The sequence below is a fragment of the Salvelinus sp. IW2-2015 genome, linkage group LG33, assembly GCF_002910315.2.
Source record: "Salvelinus sp. IW2-2015 linkage group LG33, ASM291031v2, whole genome shotgun sequence".
NCBI lineage: Eukaryota > Metazoa > Chordata > Actinopteri > Salmoniformes > Salmonidae > Salvelinus > Salvelinus sp. IW2-2015.
This window is the reverse complement of record NC_036872.1, coordinates 8,111,877-8,131,888: the sequence shown is the minus strand read 5'-3', so window position 1 is coordinate 8,131,888 and position 20,012 is coordinate 8,111,877. Positions and strand designations below refer to the sequence as shown.

The following is a 20,012-nucleotide window of genomic DNA, read 5'->3' as shown; positions in this document are numbered from 1 at the left end:
GTGCGATGTTGACGTGCCCCAGAGCGCATATTGCTTACAGATTAATGAGTAGGTAGCCCTACAGTAGCAGAATACAGTTTGTGTGTTACAGAAAAAGTACTGTCCCTCATCTGTGGACACTAGAGTATACGGAGTAGTTATTGTGATCCTCAAGACATGTTGTGTGTAAAGCATTGTGTGGTATTTTGATATGGTCCAAAAATCATCATTAGATAACACAAAATAGTTCAATCATGATGGTCACAGCTGAAGTGTGGTTTGCAGGAAACAACTTTATTGTAGTAACATCAGCACCTGCACCTTCTGTATAATTAAACACACAAACACACAGAAAACAAAAGTACAATAACACAGTAATACTCTCAGATAATAAACCCATTGTCAGCAGTCAACAGTTGGAGTGGCAGTGGTACCCAAGTTACCCCACCAGCAACACACAAACACAAACAAACACACACACACCCTGCCTTTTCAGCCACTGCGTGCAGAGCCAAAACACTGGCGGCTTCTTCCAAAGAATCTGTTGCCTAAGTAGTGCCGCCTCGCCCCATATCGCCCCCTGTACTTCCCCCTCAGCCTCATCTGTTCATCATGCAGCCACTTCAAACAGCAGTCCGGGTCAGGTCCAGTTCTAAGGGTGTGAGATGGATAGGGACGGGGGCTGCAGCAGAGTCTCAGGTGTGGGGGTGAGGGGGCAAGGGGCTACTCTGTTTTTGGTCGGAGGGCAAGGGTTTGATGTTAAAGCTGTCCTTAGCCACATATTTATAATCACATTCACCATACCCTTAATCCTAAACTCAAACATTAAGGGGCTGACAAAATATCAATGGTTCGGGGACACTTCTACCTACTCTGGGGGCATGGATGAAGGCAAAGTTCAGTCACAGGCAGCCCTGGGGTTTGGGTCTGAGGCTGGGTGGGTGCACTGCAGTGTGGTGAGGTCCGACCCCTTGCTTCTGCCCTCTCTGCCCCAGCAAGGAGCTCCATGAGTGGGCCCTTTGTCCCAGGCCGACGGGCCAGCGAGTGAGCATAGTGAGCGGGCCTCTTCAATGGCGGCTGTTTGTTTACACCGGCCAGCCCCGTCAGCTCCCATTAGCGCCTGGCCCAACGACAACCTGTGATGTGCTAATCGCAGCCGGGAGAGAGAGAAAGGGAGAGAGAGAGAGAGAGAGAGAGAGACGGAAAGAAGAGATGCCGATCGGCTCCCTGAGCCTCGCCAGGCTGGGGATAAAGGCCCTGAGCCCAGGCCGTGCGTGCGCACACAAACACACACAGTGTTCGGCATGGGGAGGAGGGGGTAGACCCGCTCCTTTCATCTGTGGCCAAGGGCCGAAGTGATGTGAGCCCACGTCAGCAGAGCGGCAGCACAGCTCCCAGAGCTAACTACGCATCACAGATATGTGAGAGACCTGTCGCCAGAGAGAGAGAGAGAGACCTTATAAAATCCATCAATGTATCATTCTTGTGCAATTTATATCTACAGGCTACATTGAGGCTTTCCTTGAATTATTTGAGGTCATCTGGTATTAGTGTGTTATAATGAGCTTTAGAGCCGAACTGCACACTCGCAAAATAGCCGACACGCCAATCGCCAAATGCCTTTGGGAACATGCAAAAAGGAAACGTCTGAGTTCAATTCAATAAGGGAAAATCTGCAAAATGGAGAGTTGAAAATAAAGAGGAGGGTATGTTTGGGAAAGACTTGGTGATGTGGTGAAAGAGGATGATAGTGCCGGCGATGTTATGTGTGATGATTGTGAAGCGCAGTCACAAGATGGGGACTTCATATAGGCCTACGGCACGTCAAGGGAACTATAGCCTACTGTTCAGATGGGTTAAATGGAAACTGACTGGGCACTGACTGTAGGTCTATAACCTCTCACATAGCCTTCATATTAACTCCTGCAGAACTAAGAATGTCTCGCAACAAAATGTTGAATGGGGAACAGGAGTAGAGAAATAGAATGACTTTCTTTCAGCATCTTGAGAGAATGCGAAATGCGCAGTTACCACCTCTATAGATGAAATCTATCTGTATCTGCATCGTAAAATAGTATTTCAACCAGATAAAATATGCACCCAACTCAAACTAAAATCTCATCAGAAACATGTTGGGTCGTTTTCACAGATTTCTATTTCCCTACAACCGGTCAAACTGATGTCATTTGGACATTTCGCTCTGCGAAAGAAGCAGAGATGACGGAGAACTTTAGAATCTATCGATTATTCTGGTGAGCAAAGGGTTTATTTTGTCTTCTAGGGCAACATATAATTAACAGAAGAGAAGCTGCATGTATCGAATTAGAGTTGAATAACAAATAGCCTACCAAAAATGTCGTAAATTTAAAACAGAAACATTTCAAATCAGGCTAAATAAATCCTGCACCTTGTCAAAACACCGCCGTCTCTGAATGTAGCCTACAGCACATGTTCTGTATTAGCGGGTTAGGGTCGGGTGCGGGCCTCAGATGTTCACTTTATCACATATAGTCGGGCGGTTGCGGATGGGTTATTAGCAATTGCTAACACACAACTGACCCGCGCATCACTAACACACATTGATTAAATACTGCCATTCAACACAGGTGAAAAGTGTTTGTGCACTATGGTACACTAAATCGGTTTAGGAAGTGTGTTTGTTGCAAAGTATAGGTCTTGTACACACAGCCCAACACTCACTCACCTCTTGAATGGCTCTCCCCAGACGTTCCTGACTCTTCACCACTCTCCTGAAACACATGTACAACACACCATCATATTATTCCCCAAAATAAAATGAACACAATCACGAGGGCATAGGTCCTAGGAGAAGGTATTAAGGGGGTGGGGAGTGGAATAGAACCAGGTCTACCTGTGTATTTTGCGAGCCACAGTGAGGGTGAACTGGCCTGGGGAGTCAGGCTGGTAGGTGGAGGGCACTATGACATAGGCCCCTGGAGGAAGGCAGCAGGCCAGACTGACAGCCTGGGTGTAGCAGTGAGGAATGCAGCTGGCCACCGGTTCCTCCTCCCTGGGTACTGGCGACTCGGCCTGCTCCTGTCCCTCTGGAGCCTGGATACACAGAGAGGTTCACATGTAACTAGTCACAACATAATCATCTTCATATAGACAGATTTTAAAGGAGGATTAAAACAACATATCAACAGGCTAAACCATAGATTCTACATTAAGGACATCTTTTAGATAGGCTAACCACATACTGTTAATAAACCAGGGTCATATTTTATTTGGCACCAAACAGAAGAAAATGGACTAAAACAAGGAGGGACTAATTGGACTTCTTCAATAATAAACTAATTTAGTTTTTTTCATTCCAAAACGTTTTGCTAGAGTATTCCCTAATGAATACAACTCAGCTCACCTTGTACAGGTGAAAGCCGATGGCCTGGAGGTCAGTGTCAGGGCAGTTCTGGTGAAGGGTGACCCTAACATTGACCCCTGTTGACCCCGCTAAGTTGTCACCCATGGTGACCGGGAACCTGGGATTCTGCCAGTGAGACAGGAAGTTCCTGCTCCCCCCGGCCGATGACCCCGTGACCCATGCGCCCCGTAAGTAGCTTGTCTCCCACTCCCCCTCTGTTACCAATGGCAAAGAGGGCCCCGGGGTCTTCACGGCACTGCAGGAGGATGGGGGAACATAAAGATCCAGTTTCCTAGACTTGTAAGACAACATGATCTACAAAACAAATGGAATGATACATAAACCACTTTTGATGAATGAAAAGCAAAACTTCTGATACATTTTGATTAATCCTATCCGTATTTGGTCCCGCCTCCCCATTTGACCCATCTCTTTATGGTCACAGTCTTCTGCTAAATGACTCAAATGTCAATGTTAGTCCCACTGACCTGAGTGAGGTGGGGGAAGAGGAGAAGACCCTGAGCAGGAAGCTCCCCTCGCCCCCCTGGAGGAAGGTACTGGGGATGAGCAGGTGGCAGCCAGGGTCCAGGTGTGTGTGTAGCACCACCTCGCGCTCGTAGGCGTGGCAGTGTGTGGAGGCACAGGGAGGGCTGTTCAGAGTCCCAGACAGGTTCAAACACTTCTTCTCTACCTGGGGATTGACAGACAGACAGACAGACAGACAGATGTATCACACACACACACACACACACACAGATAAAGATGAAATAATTAAAAGCCACACACACACACACATTCTTATTTTAACATCTATCAGCTACAAGGCTACAGTGCAGTACCAACCTTCCACATGTGCAAAGCGATGGCCTGGTAGTGCTGGTGTCGTGTGGTGCTGCTGCCCTCTTCTGGTGACTGTGTGTAGTGATGTCCTGTGTTCCTGCTATACCTTCTGTGCTGTAGCAGAGACACCAGCACCTCTCCCCTCTCAAACACACGCAGCCAGAACTGAGGGTTGCTGCCAAAGCTACTGTTGTTACGGCAACCACCTGCTGAGTGACCTTTGACCCAGCGATCGCCAGTCTGGTGGCTGTGAGTCAGCAGCTCTCCTATTGGACAGATAGGGAATGTGAATCACACAATCACAACAACACTGGCTTTGCTTAGCTTTCCTTTTATGAAGGGATAGTTCACCCCCAAACCAAAGATCGTCAGACGTTCTCATACATTCAAAACTATTCAACTTTGTCTAATGCTTGTATAATGAGGAAGTATTGAGTGAGTATACCAGAATAGATGCTCTGCAGGTGTCCCTCCTCATTGATAGGATACCCCACTGTGACATCATCAAACTGCAACAGGAATTCAGTCTCGTCCACCCAGAACTCTGCCTCCTGGGCCCGGCCCAGCAAGTTCAGAGTACAGGCCGGGTCCAGAGAGTTCCAGCCTTCTCCACTGCCAGGCGAGAATGGCCAGTTTATTACTGAGACAGAGGTTCTTAAGAAAATAATTATAGATGGATCCAGGCTCAAAATGACACAAAAGAACACACACACACACGCGTGAGCCATGCACGGGCATGAATTTTAAGCCCTACTCATGCCCGTGGTGTTCAGGCCCTACCCAGGTCCGATTGCTTCTGCCAAATTTAAGGCCCAGCCCTGCCCAAAATAACATAATTAGTACCCAATTAGCTGTTTGTCTGTCTGTTCCTCGCTCCCTGCGCAGCATACGCTGTGTGCGTGGCTCTGCTCTGCTTGTAGTTCTGCAGTGTTGCCAACTTAGAGCCTTTGTAATTATATCTAGTGAGTTTTTTCAGACCCTTCCAGCGACTTTAAATCGGTAAAGGATTCTAGCTACACATTTCCCACTAAATTCTGCTGCAAACGAGAGTGGGAGAAGCTACCGTAACGGCGCACAGAGGCAGAGAAGCACAAGGGGAGGGGGTAAGATGGAATCTAGCAACATTTTTCACACTAAATTCTGCAAACGAGAGTGGGAGAAGCTGTCTGTGCAACAGAAGTCACAGCAATGGCGCACACACAGGCAGAGAAGCAGAAGGGGAGGGGGGAACACTACCGCTGGGACCGCAGCTGTGCGAGGCTCGGGTAGTACAGCTCTAACACACACACACACCCTACCTCTCTCTCCATGCTCCCTCCCAGCAGCGTCTGCCCCAGGGGTTTCTGATCCTGATTAGACGTACTCCTCCCCGTTCCACCGTCCTCACGTCCACCCACTCCATTACACTCAGGGCATGGAACTGCCCCAACTCACTGGCACCTAGGGTGTAAGGGGGCAGTGGGGGTAAATATAGCCCTAAACAATATTTTAGCTACTGGCCTATTAGCAGACTTGGGGGTGTGCCAGTACCTTACTTTGAAAGGTCAGTCACAAGATTTCAATGGAAGGCTTTCAGTAAGATTTTTAGAAAACTGCATTCCTTCTCCATTGGAGAACGATGGTCTGCACAGCCCCAGAGCTATTTTTGTGTTTAAAATGTGAAAACAGCAGAATATTCCCAGACCAGTCATTTTTCCTCCTCACCTCCAGGGGCACTGTGTACAGAGCAGCTGACTGAACAGCCCTCTCTGACCGCATGCAGCAGGTCCAGATCCAGCCTCCTCCTCCTGACCAAGTCACTGTCAGATGACCCCCGACCCTGGTCCTCCTCTGTCCCACAATCCCCCAGGCTCCAGCGCTCCGCCAGCCCCCCTGTCAGGTCTACCAGGGCCTCAGAGACCTGCCCTGCCCATAGGCGCTCATATGACCCCTGCAGCCTGGAGGAGGAGTAGGGACAGGAGACAACATGGGGGTATCAGAGAATATCACAAAACCTAACTACAGTATTGTATGGTGTGGAATGGAACAGTATGGAATGGTATGTGATTGGAACAGTATAGAATATTTGGAGACCCAATTTAATGACTAGATGCAGAAACGCTGCTAGTACTTTTTTTGAGGTCACTTTCAACCTTCCACCTGTCACTCACTTGGCGTAGGCCTTCTCCAGCAGAGCAACCCAAAAAGCAGTGGGGGATTGGCAGCGCGAGAAGCAGAGCTTGCCGCTGAGGCAGGGCAGCCGGTCGTCAACGGTTACCTCTGTCCAGCAGCCATGCTGCCAGAGACGGAAGAGGAAGGAGCCCCGGTACCCCCTCTCCCCCCACTGGGGCTGGGCAGGGGGTACCACCTGGGGGACAGAAAGGGTACAGGGCACTGGGTTTTTCACAGTATTTTGGTATTGATAAAAGTCACCAAGTACTTAATGGACTAGGTCAGTGACAGAAGCATAGTGTATTTGCTGTAAGACTTGAATTTGTGGTAGTAACCTACAGTTGTAGTTTTACTGTTCACAGCAAAACCAAAAAGCAAAAAAATACTTCAACGCAATAACATACGTGACTCGTATGGAAACTAGACGTATGTCGCTGCTTCACAGGAGCGCCATTTGAACGTAACCTTTTTTTTTAATCAAAATGTGTTTTTTGGCAGAAATGCCTTCTGAAACATGTGAACGTTCATGTGCCTTAATAACAAAACTTGTATGCCATCTGTAAATACAAAAAAAAAGTTAAATTACAAGCCTAGTTGGTTTAGCCATGGAAAGAGACAGGGACCTTCCCGCTAGCCATGATTGGCTGAGATAATGAGTGGGCTGGACAATCCAAGAGATGAGTTTGGATTGGTCTGCCATGTAGCACGCTTCTGCCTATAATATGAGCTGGTCAGAATGTGTAGGTAATCGTTTCTAACGCTGCTTTTTTTGGAAGACATCACATAGTAGAACTGCATCAGTGTTGCTCTCCACTTTCTGGATGACCAAGTTTTGAAATCAGTGGAATTAGAGTATGATAGCTAACAAGATGGAGAAAATACTGCCGTTTGATAGCAAATAAGCAGACAGAGTCAAAAAGAGAACACAGAAGGCTCCGGATTACATCTTCAAGCTAAGGGCAATCATGGCATCCGTGACAGAGAGGGAGAAGAGTCCATCCATGTATACGGGTATGAGAGTCTAGCTAGCTACATTTTCAGATATTACACGTTTCAAATTTGGTCAGAAAGTTATTTTCATTTCAAGTTAAAGTGTACTGTTAGCTAGCTAGCTAACGTTAGCTGGCTGGCTAGTTAGCTAACGTTACGTGTATGATCTGTGTAGTAATGTTAATCGTATCACAGAGCCATTTGCATTGCTAGATATAGCCTAATGTTAGCTAGCTAACATTGAACCTGGTTAACTACCTGCAGATTCATGCAGGGAAGTAACGTTATGACTTGGGTTTATGGTTCATTGTTTAGCTAGCTAGCTACATGTCTAAACAAAAGACTCCGCTATGCAAGTAACTATTCCAATAGAATTTGTATGATGTCACTGCAACAACCGTTGCTAGACGTAGCTGGTAAATTCGCTCTGGCTATCTACTCCGATATCAGAGCACACTCAGACGAGTGTCAGAGCGCAGAATAACTGACGAATTTAGGAACGCTCAACACCCGTTGAATATGGCCGGTGTCAGTAAACGTTGGCAAAAAAAGCATAATTAAATTGTTGCCAGCAGCACAGTTGCATTCACCAACGCTCGGGATAACATGTAAACAGCCTAACCAGCTCTGCTAGGGCGAGTAAAATGGTCAGAGTGAGCTGTTCTTTCATTTGTGTCTGGAAGTAGCTAGCAAGCTAGCCAACATTAGCCAGTTAGCTTGGGTGCTTGACTGCTGTTGTTAGGACAGAACGTTCGGATCAACCCTACTTTTCGGCCAGAGTATCCAGTGTACACTTCGAGAGCGAAACGCTCTGAATTTACGAACGGCCAATCTTACAACGCTCTGAGTTTACGAACGCCCAGAGCAAACTCTGGCACTCCAGATAAAATGTACGAACACACCCGTAGTATAAACCAGCATTTAGTGTTGAAATCTTTGGTTGTTTAGTACATAGCCTCACATGTGGGGCTAAAGCTTAAAAGGGTGTGAACGATGCTGATTGGGTGCAGACAAAGAACAGCTCTCCAGTAGGTACCAAAACATTCAAGGGCCATTTTCTCAAAAGTGTTGGTTAAAAACACCATTTCAAATTTTGCTACGTAAGACCGAATCGAGCCGGTCGGTCACATATACGTTACAAATTTGTGGAGCTTTACTTTGTTCATCAAATGCTGGTACTTCAGTAAGATTGTGCAGGCACAGAGGAACCAGCAGTCTCCCAGGAGGCCTTGCTTTGCATGGCCGTCATTGGTGTTGTCAGGGAAGAGTGCAGGAGACGGGCAGATCTCCTGGAGGGACAGAGAAAGAAATATGTCACCATTAACAGACACACAGAATCATTGTGAGAAGATTACACATGCTTGCTTCCATTATGTGATCAAGTGTTCACAAGGTGTTGAGGAAAAAAGAACATGTATTGGAAGGAACACAGAATATAAATCGCATATACAGTGCCTTCGGGAAAGTATTCAGAACCCTTTTCACTAACGAAAAAAGGTTTTTATACATTTTAGCAAATTTATTACAAATAAAAAACAGAAATACCTTATTTACACAAGTATTCAGTAGGAAAAAAGTCCGTTCTGAGTTTGAAGCCTCAGTCACTGTCAGAGCCAGAGCCGTGGTTGGAGGCCTCGTTGGCAGAGCCCCCAGGTTCTGATCCGTTGTCGGAGCGGCCCCTTTGCTATGAGACTTGAAATTGAGCTCAGGTGCATCCTGCTTCCATTGACCATCCTTGGGATGTTCCTACAACTTGATTGGAGTCCACCTGTGGTAAATTCAATTGATTGGACATGTTTTGGAAAGGCACACACCTGTCTATATAAAGGTCCCACAGTGCATGTCAGAGCAAAAACCAAGACATGAGGTCGAAGGAATTGTCCGTAGAGCTCTGAGACAGGATTCCTTTGAGGCACAGATCTGGGGAAGTGTACTAAAAAATGTCTGCAGCATTGAAGGTCCCCAAGAACACAGTGGCCTCCATCATTCTTAAATGGAAGAAGTTTGGAACCACCAAGACTCTTCCTAGAGTTGGCCGCCCAGGCAAACTGAGCAATCAGGGGAGAAGGGCCTTGGTCAGGGAGGTGACCAAGAATGTGATGGTCACTCTGACAGAGCTCTAGAGTTCCTCTGTGGAGATGGGAGAACCTTCCAGAAGGACAACCATCTCTGCAGCACTCCATCAATCAGGCGTTTATGGTAGAGTGGCCAGATGGAAGCCACTCCTCAGTAAAAGGCACATGACAGCCCGCTTGGAGTTTGCTAAAAGGCACCTAAAGACTCTCAAGATTCTCTGGTCTGATGAAACCAAAATGTAACTCTTTGGCCTGAATGCCAAGCTTCACGTCTGGAGGAAACCTGGCACCATCCCTACCGCGAAGCATGGTGGTGGCAGCATCATGCTGTGGGGATGTTTTTCAGCGGCAGGGACTGGGAGACAAGTCAGGATTCCTTGACATTTACTCCTGAGGTGCTGACCTGTTGCACCCTCGACAGCTACTGTGATTATTATTATTTGACCATGCTGGTCATTTATGAACATTTGAACATCTTGGCCATGTTCTGTTATAATCTCCACCCGGCACAGCCAGAAGAGGACTGGCCACCCCTCAAAGCCTGGTTCCTCTCTAGGTTTCTTACTAGGTTTTGGCCTTTCTAGGGAGTTTCTGTATAGCGCTTTGAGATATCAGCTGATGTAAGAAGGGCTATATAAATACATTTGATTTGATTTGATTGAGGCAAAGATGATTAGAGCAAAGTACAGAGAGATCCTTGCTCCAGAGCACTCAGGACTTCAGAATGGGGCGACAGGACAACGACCCTAAGCACACAGCCAAGACAACGCAAGAGTGGCTTTGGGACAAGTCTCTGAATGTCCTTGAGTGGCCCAGCCAGAGCCCGAACTTGAACCCGATCGAACATCTCTGGAAAGACCTGAAAATAGCTGTTCAGCAATGCTCCCCATCCAACCTGACAGAGCTTGAGAGGATCTGCAGAGAAGAATGGGAGAAACTCCCCAAATACAGGTGTGCCAAGCTTGTTGTGTCATACCCAAGAAGAGTTGATGCTGTAATCATTGCCAAAGGTGCTTAAACAACGTACTGAGCAAAGGGTCAGAATACTTATGTAAATGTGATTCCATTTTTTATTTTTATTTTTTATAAATCAGTCAATTATGGGGTATTGTGTGTATATTGACGAGGGGGAAAAAACGATTTAATCAATTTCAGAAAAAAGGCTGTAAAGTCAAGGGGTCTGAATACTTTCAGAAGGCACTCTATATTTTATTATGACATATTATTAGTGACCTAAGGCCAATTCTGATTAGATAAGTTGTAGGCCCAGGTCTCACCTGTGGCCGGAGCCATGTGATGTCATCCTGGAACCTGGCGATAGGGGTGGAGTAGTCTGAGAACAGGGAGGAGTCCTCACAGATGAAGGCAGGGTCCTCAAACAGACCCTTGTATTCTACAGCTAAAACAGTGATGGAGATGTTATCAACACTAGAAGGGATATTCAAATCTATTTTATAAAATGTAATTTCCTGCAAAATATACAGTTGAAGTCGGAAGTTTACATACACATAGGTTGAAGTCATTAAAACGGGTTTTTCAAACACTTCACAAATTTCTTGTTAACAAACTATAGTTTTGGCAAGTCGGTTAGGACATCTACTTTGTGCATGACACAAGTAATTTTTCCAACAATTGTTTACAGAGATTATTTCACTTATAATTCACTGTATCACAATTCCAGTGGGTCAGAAGTTTACATACACTAAGTTGACTGTGCATTTAAATGGCTTGGAAAATTCCAGAAAATTATGTCATGGCTTTAGAAGCTTCTGACATCATTTGAGTCAATTGGAGGTGTACCTGTGGATGTATTTCTAGGCCTACCTTCAAACTCAGTGCCTCTTTGCTTGACATCATGGGAAAATCTAAAGAAATCAGCCAAGACCTCAGAAAAAAAGTCTGGTTCATCCTTGGGAGCAATTTCCAAATGCCAGAAGGTACCATGTTCATCTGTACAAACAATAGTACGCAAGTATAAACACCATGGGACCATATAGCCTTCATACAGCTCAGGAAGGAGATGCATTCTGTCTCTGAACGTACTTTGGTGCGAAAACTGCAAATCAATCCCAGAACAACAGCAAAGGACCTTGTGAAGATGCTGGAGGAAACAGGTACAAAAGTATCTATATCCACAGTAAAACAAGTCTTATATTGACATAACCTGAAATTCCGCTCAGCAAGGAAGAAGTCACTGCTCCAAAACCACCATAAAAAAGCCAGACTACGGTTTGCAACTGCACATGGGGCAAAGCTTGTACTTTTTGGAGAAATGTCCTCTGTTCTGATTAAACAAAAATAGAACTATTTGGCCATAATGACCATCGTTATGTTTGGAGGAAAAAGGGGGAGGCTTGCAAGCCGAAGAACACCATCCCAACCGTGAAGCACGGGGGTGGAAGCATCATGTTGTGGGGGTGCTTTGCAGCAGGAGGGACTGGTGCACTTCACAAAATAGATGGCATCATGAGGCAGGAAAATTATGTACATATATTGAAGCAACATCAAGACATCAGTCAGGAAGTTAAAGCTTGGTCGCAAATGGGTCTTTCAAATGAACAATGACCCCAAGCATACTTCCAAAGTTGTGGCAAAATGGCTTAAGGACAACAAAGTCAAGGTATTGGAGTGGCCATCACAAATCCCTGACCTCAATCCTATAGAACATTTGTGGGCAGAACTGAAAAAGCGTGTGTGAGCAAGGAGGCCTACAAACCTGACTCGGTTACACCAGCTCTGTCAGGACGATTGGGCCAAAATTCACCCAACTTATTGTGGGAAGCTTGTAGAAGGCTACCCAAAACATTTGACCCAAGTTAAACAATTTGAAGGCTATGCTACCAAATACGAATTGAGTGTATGTAAACTTCTGACCCACTGGGAATTTGATGAAAGAAATAAAAGCTGAAATAAATCATTCTCCCTACTATTATTCTGACATTTCATATTCTTAAAATAAAGTGGTGATCCTAACTGACCTAAGACAGGGAATTTTTACTATGATTAAATGTCAGGAATTGTGAGTTTAAATGTATTTGGCTAAGGTGTATGTAAACTTCCGACTTCAACTGTAATTGATCCTTCAACATAGCAGTAAAGCGAAATAAATACATAGGCTAATAGCAGGAGTACACAGGTTTAGGGGCAACGTAATGTCAAGTTACCAACAGTTGTTTACTAAAAAGAGACTGTCACCCTCAAACTTACCCCGCTCATCTTCCTCCATTGCCTCCCTGTCTTGTCTGGGAATCACCCACGATGCACTACTTCTCCTCTACTCCACAACCAAGGAGCTGGGTTTTTCATGACCCCACCATTCTTGAAAATACAGCATTATGTTTTCTTCAAAATAATCAGACTGTAATGGCAAGATAAATTGGTAGCCAGCATTTGCATATCAAAACAAACAGCCCAGATAAACAGATGGGCTTTGATGCAAATATAGACTATTAGCTAGATTCACCATTGCTCAATTTAAACCATGCTCCTGTACTCTTTAATTACCATATCCTATAGTGATTCCCTTTATCATTGGTTATGGCCATAGGCTAAAGGGGTCTACACAGCATACGCAAACGGAGCCGATGAAGCGTTTTATGTATTTAATGTAACCCTTATGATGGTGAGAGGAAGCCCAGTGGCCGGTAGTGGGAGAAGATAGAGCGAGATAGATTTTGGCCGACATTCGGCAACTTTTATCATCGATTAAACATTTGAGCTCAATACAGTTTTCTGTTTCCAAAACTAGAACTGTTCCGAACAGAGTGGACTAAGTTTTGTAGACTTTACCCTTTGCCAAAGTAAAAATATAAGTAGTTGTTTAGGAGTGCAAGGGCAAATGTAGTTATTGCACACGCGCACTTCACAGACTAGGCGTTCCCTAATGGTAATATGCAAATATATACTAGAACGTGCCAATAGGCTCTCGCTAGCTCGTGCTTGGTTCTGCCCACCTCCTTGCTGGTTCTGCCCACTATGATTAATTTGCTCGCATTGGAAACGGCAGGCTATGGTCATTATTGGGTTAGTTTTAAAGGCTTTTTTAAAGGCTGTAGCGCAGTATCGCAATGTCGTTTTTTTTCGGCCATAAAAGGGGCGCGACTCCATGAAGTGCGCGCCGACATTCGATGTAACCCCGTGCCACATGCAAATTGTAACGCGCAATATCGTCCCGTCAGTAGCCGCGGGGGCAGTGTTGTGTAGGCAATGGAGCTTGCTTGGTTCCTTGATCTGATCTATAGGCTATGCATCGAAGTACTCTATTTGACATTGATAAGCAAACATAATCTCAGCGACTGTAGCCTTATTAGAATCCCCTCCAAAATGTATTTGTTTAGAAGGAATAACTAGTGATTCCAGGTTACAGCTGCGAGGCATATTTTTTTTCCTCCATGACCAAAACATGATGACATTCTATTATTTTTTAGCTGATATAGGTGTGAATACCTTCAAATAGCATATCAAACTGGGACAACATTGTAGGTTACACCAGCAAATATAAGAATATTTGCCTGGTGCAGATTCACCAAGAATTGAAAGCAAATCCAATTTTGATAAACTCCCATATCTACTAGGTGAAATACCACACAGTGTGCCATCTCAGCAGCAAGATTTGTGACCTGTTGCCACAAGAAAAGGGCAACCAGTTAAGAACAAACACCATTGTAAATACAACCCATATTTATGTTGATGTATTTTCCCTTTTGTACTTTAACTATTTACACATCGTTATAACACTGTACATAGAGATAATGACATTTGAAATGCCCCTACTCCATTTGTGAGTGTAACATTTACTGTTCATTTTTTATGTTTATTTCTCTATGGCTTATTATCTATTTCATTTGCTTTGGCAATGTAAACATATGTTTCCCATAGCAATTGAGTGGTGTGGAGGGAGAGAGCCGGAGGGGTGTGTTTGCGTTGAGCATAGTCATTGGTGTTGAGAGAGCGCAGCAGTCACCTGAGTGACAGGAGAGCAGCACAACTTGTATCCTGACCGCCCCCAGTCCTACCAATCATTAGCCTACCAGAGCCAACACAGGAAGGGAGAGATACAGGTAAATAATCATCCAAACAGATTAAGAGAGAGGGAGAGAGAGGATGAACAATGTGCTTTGTCTCTGGGTCGGCTATATAGCTAGGGCTCGAAATGAAGGGCGTCCCGTCGTCGATAAATATATATGTCTGGGACAGTTCAAGCAGACTCTGGGACAGTTCTGGGAAGATGGAGCCACTACGACACGGATAATATAGAGCTGGCTGGGTTTTCCATGCATCGGCAGGATAGAGCAGCTACATCTGGTAAAACGAGGGGCGGGAGGGGCGGGGGCGATGTCTAATATTAAAGAAGACTCAAGGTATTGCTCGCCTGAGGTAAGAGTACCTCATGATAAGCTGTAGACCACACTATCTACCAAGAGAGTTCTCATCTATATTATTCGTCGCCGTCTATTACCACCACAAACCGATGCTGGCACTAAGGCCGCACTCAACAAGCTATATAAGGCCATGAGCAAACAAGAAAATGCTCATCCAGAAATGGTTCTCCTAGTGGCCGGGGACTTTAATCCAGGCAAATTTACATCCGTTCTACCTCATTTCTACCAGCAACCATCTGCAACCAGAGAAAAAAGAAAAGACCACCTTTACAAACACACACAGAGACGCATACAAATCTCTCCTTCGCCCTCCATTTGGCAAATCTGACCATAATTCTATCATCCTGATTCCGGCTTACAAGCAGAAACTAAAGCAGGTAGTACCAGTGACTTGTTTAATATGGAAGTGGTCAGATGACGCGGATGCTACACTACAGGACTGTTTTGCTAGCATAGACTGGAATATGTTCCGGGATTCATCCAATGGCATTGAGGAGTATACCACCTCAGTCACAGGCTTCATCAATAAGTGAATCGAAGACGTCGTCCCAACAGCGACAGTACGTACATATTCCAACCAAAGCCATGGATAGGGCAACATCCGCACCGAGATAAAGGCTAGAGCTGCCATTTTCAAGGACCAGGACACTAATCCGGATGCTTATAAGAAATCCCACTGTGCTATCAGATAAACCATCAAACAGGCAAAGCGTCAATACAGGACTAAGATTGAATCCTACTACACCGGCTCCCTCAAGGGTGCGTGCTTAGTCCCCTCCTGTACTTCCCTGTTCACCCACAACTGTGTGGCCAAGCACCACTCAAACACCATCATTAAGTTTGCTGACGACGACACAACAGCGGTAGGCCTGATCAATGAAAACGATGAGACAGCCTATTGGGAGGAACTCAGAGATCTGGCAGTGTGGTGCCAGGACAACAACCTCTCCCTCCATGTGAGCAAGACAAAGAAGCTGATTGTGGACTACAGGAAAGGGAGGGCCGAACAGGCCCGCATTAACAACAACAACAGGGCTGTAGTGGAGCGGGTCGAGAGTTTCAAGTTCCTTGGTGTCCACATCCCCAACAAACTATCTTGGTCCAAACACACCAAGACAGTCGTGAAGAGGGCACGACAAAAACCTTTTCCCTCTCAGGAGACTGAAAAGATTTGGCAGGGGTCCCCAGATCCGTATTCGGTATTGTGTGTAGATTACTGAGGATTTAATATAATTTAAACCATTTTAGAATAAGGCTGTAACGAAACAAAATGTGGAAAAAATCAAGGGGTCTGAATACTTCCCGAAGGCACTGTATATGGCCAATATACCGCGGCTAGGGGCTGTATCCAGGCACTCCGTGATGCGTCGTGCATAAGAACAGCCTTAGCCGTCGTTTATTGGCCATATACCACACCCCCTCTGGCCTTATTGCTTAAATAACCTAGGCTACACTTTTACATGTAGGCTAATTATTTATGCATATGCACAATATATGTAAATATTATTGTTGGCCATTTTAGAGGCAATTTTATGTTAATTTCTGGCTCAGTTGACAGTTCCATTTATTTATTTTAGTAGTAGGCTAATCTTATTAGCCGTTTAAATCACTATGAATGAATGACCTATATGTTATAGAGTAGACCCATGTTGGCATATAACAACAAAAACACGTATTTGAATTTGGGAAGTTCATCTTCAGTTTGGGACAATTTAAATTGCACTTCAGGACAATTCTGGGACGGTGATGAAAAAAGTTAGTCTACATACATGTAGCAAGCTAGCTAGCTAACATTGGCTAGAAAGTTGAAGTCAGAGGAGAGAGAGAGTGGTGCGGAGCACAGCGGAGGTGAGGACAGAGAGGAGCCAATTAACTCAATTACTGACTACTAAATAGTCAGGGGTGGCAGGCAGCCTAGTGGTTAAAGCGTTGGACTAGTAACCGAAAGGTTGCAAGATCGAATCCCAGAGCTGACAAGGTAAAAATCTGTCGTTCTACCCCTGAACAAGGCAGTTAACCATGTTCCTAGGTCATCATTGAAAATAAGAATTTGTTTTTAACTGACTTGCGGTAAAATAAAAATGATAATAGTTTTGATTGATTAATAGTAGAATACAACTATTGATGTGATGGATCTCCTTTCGCTCTTTCCTTTCCATCTTGCCCCAGAGGGATGGATGACTGGGACATCAGGCTGCCTGCAGCCACATATTCATTTAAATGTTGTATTAAATAAAAGACAAATAGCAAAATGTTGGGGCTTTTCGGTTTTTCACTTCTATAGTTCATATTAAATAATTTGGTGTAACCAATAACAAAGGGAGATATGCAGAGAACAATTTAAAGTTAGAGCAATTTTACCAGTTGTATTTACATTACCTGTTGGAAACATGTGCCAACTCCACCTGCTGCGTAAAAAATGGGTGCTAGTTTTCAAGCATTGTGGGCGGTTTGAGTTGTCGTGTCATATCGTCATAAATTATATCTCGACCTGGCAACCCTGCTGCTACTCCAAAAATCACACGTGTACGCACGCACGTAGATCAACAGAGTGGAGTTTGTCTCAGGAGAACAGTAGTAACACAGATAGAACAAAGAGACAGATATTTCACCGGATGTATTAAATGTGAATCATTCAGTTGGCGTTTCCACTCAATACCAAATACGATGACGGGAGGAAGCCCAGTGGCCACACAGTTTTACATTACCAAAACTAGAATGTGTAACAAGCAGAGTGGACTGCGATTTGTAGACTTTACCCCTTTCCAAAGTTTCAAAAAATTGCGTTGTTTAGGAGTGCAAGCACAGACAAAGGGGGAAACCGAGACACGTCACAGGGGCTATAAAGATGAAGCATCGTTCAGAACGTTTTCTAACCACCGAATATGGTAGTGGGAGGCAGTCCAGTCGCGGGTATTGGAAGAGGATAGAACTAGGTGAAACTGGCCGACATTCTGCACATTTTCTCACCGATGAAACATCTTCTCAATATTTTTTCCCAAAACTACAAATATGTTACCAACACAGTGCACTGCGTTTTATAGACTTGGCACTTTGCCAAAGTTTAGTTATGTTTTTTATTGCGTTGTTTAGGAGTGCAAGGTCGAATTAAGTGTGTGCACACACGCATTTCACAGGTGAGGCGTTCCCTAGCGGATATATGCAAATAAATGATTGAACGCGCCAATAGGATCTCACTAGCTCACGCTTGGCTCTGCCCACCTCCTTGTTTGTTCTGCCCACTACTATGATTAATCTGCTCCCATGGGAAACGACAGGCTCTGGTCTATCTTGGGTTGGTTATAAACATCTTTGGTAGTATGCTAGCTATAAAGGTAATCCCATGCAGAAACAATAGAGAACAAACACAATGGCACGCGTATCAGACTAGTCATTAAAGAACCCTGGTTTACAGCCTCAGAGTGAGAGATCTAGCTAGCTACTTGCCAAAGTCGTGCATCGTTCTATGCACTGCAGTCAGCGTTTTTAAAATAATGTGGATGATGGCTAGCTAGCTAACGTTAGTTAGCATTAGCAAACCAGCTAGCTAGCTAACGTTAGTAAACTAGGCATGTTAGCTAACTACGTTATTACATCGTTATTAGACAATGATAAAATCTACTTGAAACGCTGAAATCACACATTGTTACCATAAGAGTGCATAAATACAATTGAGAAAACTGCAAAGAAACGTAGCAGGCAATTACCTGAATATAGTCCTGCCAAATCTCTCCCGGAAGGACAGTGACAGCAAGCTGCCCATTCATAATGCGAATCCTTCCAGTTCGCGAGTTTTTGGTATTATGGTGCCACCCCGTGGCTATACATTGCATTACACAAGGTTTATCTGGAATGGACAGGCATCGCGTCACATGACATAACAACTTTCGCTTGCTTGGATGGAAGTTTGGATATAAGAAAACAGGTTGAGGTTAGGAGGGTTACTGCTGTAGGCTACTTCGAATAATATTTAGCCAACTTTTAGCAGACGCTCTTATCCAAACCAAATTACAGGAGCAATCACGGTTAAGTGCTTAATGATCTTGAGATCAATGCCCTCTCCTGTTTCTTAATATGTGTTTGCACACGATCCGGCTACTGCCCTACACAGGATATTTCATTCTGATTTGTATTCTGAATCTGATTTGGACTTGTCCTTTTGTTTTTGTGTTTTCTTTAGACAGGTTCCTTCAGTGAAGGCCTAAGTGCCCTAGACAAGACATGCTCAACAGAGACCAACGACTGCTTGCTCACACCAAAGGAAATTACTCTAACACCCTCGACCAGAGACCAGAACAAAGAAAACATGGGTCAATCAAAGAGTACAGAATAAAAGATAAAGGAAGAAAGGCAAATGATATCAGATTAACTCAAAAATCAGATGAGCTCAAAATACTTTCCAGATGTGGGCATAACCTAAGCTCTGCTGCAATTCTCAGGTCCTAGGTCCTTGGAGAAGCTGATCCAACACTACAAACAAAGAGAGATGGAATTGAATGAAAATGCTAAAGCACGGATAAAGGACCTTACTGAAAAGCTTGTCTGCTTGATTTCCGATACCTGATGCTGCAGGCTTGGGGTCCCTGGTTATCTCTATAGTAATAGACAGATCTGTAGCTGCCATAGAGCCCCCTAAGGATAGCACAGATTATCTGCTGCGTCGTATCTTTGCAGAGGAGAAGGCCTCCGCTGTGAGAGACCAAATGGATGAGTACCTCAAGAGGCACCTCATGCACATACGCAACAAGGCAGAGCTTGAAGAGTGACATCCAGCACGTGGAGCGTAACCTGAGCTTTGCCCTGACTCAGTTGAAGAACTCCATGCTGCTGGACAGACAGATGAGCTCGTGGGCTCTGAGGATGTGGGCTCTGAGGATGTGGGTCAACGGAGCGTCCTTCCATGTCCAGATGCTGATTCACCTGGCCAGACTGGATGGGGCCAAAGACAGTGGCCCAGTACAAGGAATTAGTCAAACAGCATCCTTCACAGTGCCACAGTGGTTCCTATGAGACAGTTTCAGTAAAGTTCTGGTTTTGCTAGGGCTCTGAGATTACTAAATTACATCCAGAATATAGTGGTTTTTAGATATTACCCTATGGTGTGTGTTGAGGTTGGTTATAACCCTGTAGATCCATTTTGATCCCAAGGTGTACTGTCTATGTTCTGTATCATTGTTTGTGTGTCCAGCATAAAACAAGTAATGGTCAATTGCA

The 20,012-nt window shown here is 44.8% G+C and overlaps 1 protein-coding gene across 5 annotated transcripts; it reads right to left on the bottom strand.

Moving 5' to 3' along the window:
* Positions 1 to 252: 252 nt before the first annotated feature.
* Positions 253 to 18,596, bottom strand: capn10 (calpain 10). 5 transcript variants are annotated; one of them, XM_023979304.2, is made up of 14 exons: positions 18,506 to 18,596; positions 12,625 to 12,735; positions 10,695 to 10,816; positions 8,500 to 8,631; positions 6,352 to 6,548; positions 5,906 to 6,138; positions 5,500 to 5,641; positions 4,647 to 4,813; positions 4,205 to 4,467; positions 3,850 to 4,052; positions 3,362 to 3,617; positions 2,852 to 3,051; positions 2,684 to 2,729; positions 253 to 1,409 (listed from the first exon to the last, which is right to left on the bottom strand). In XM_023979304.2, exons 2-14 carry the CDS (start codon positions 12,641 to 12,643, stop codon positions 1,380 to 1,382), a joined length of 2,010 nt encoding a protein of 669 aa, XP_023835072.1. In that variant the 5' UTR covers positions 12,644 to 12,735; positions 18,506 to 18,596; the 3' UTR covers positions 253 to 1,379. The 5 variants fall into 5 exon arrangements, 4 of the variants coding, with proteins under 4 accessions (XP_023835072.1, XP_023835071.1, XP_023835074.1 ...); XM_023979303.3 differs by having other exon boundaries at positions 12,625 to 12,775; positions 18,506 to 18,548; XM_023979306.2 differs by lacking the exon at positions 18,506 to 18,596 and adding an exon at positions 17,178 to 18,404.
* Between the last annotated feature and the right edge of the window lie 1,416 nt (positions 18,597 to 20,012).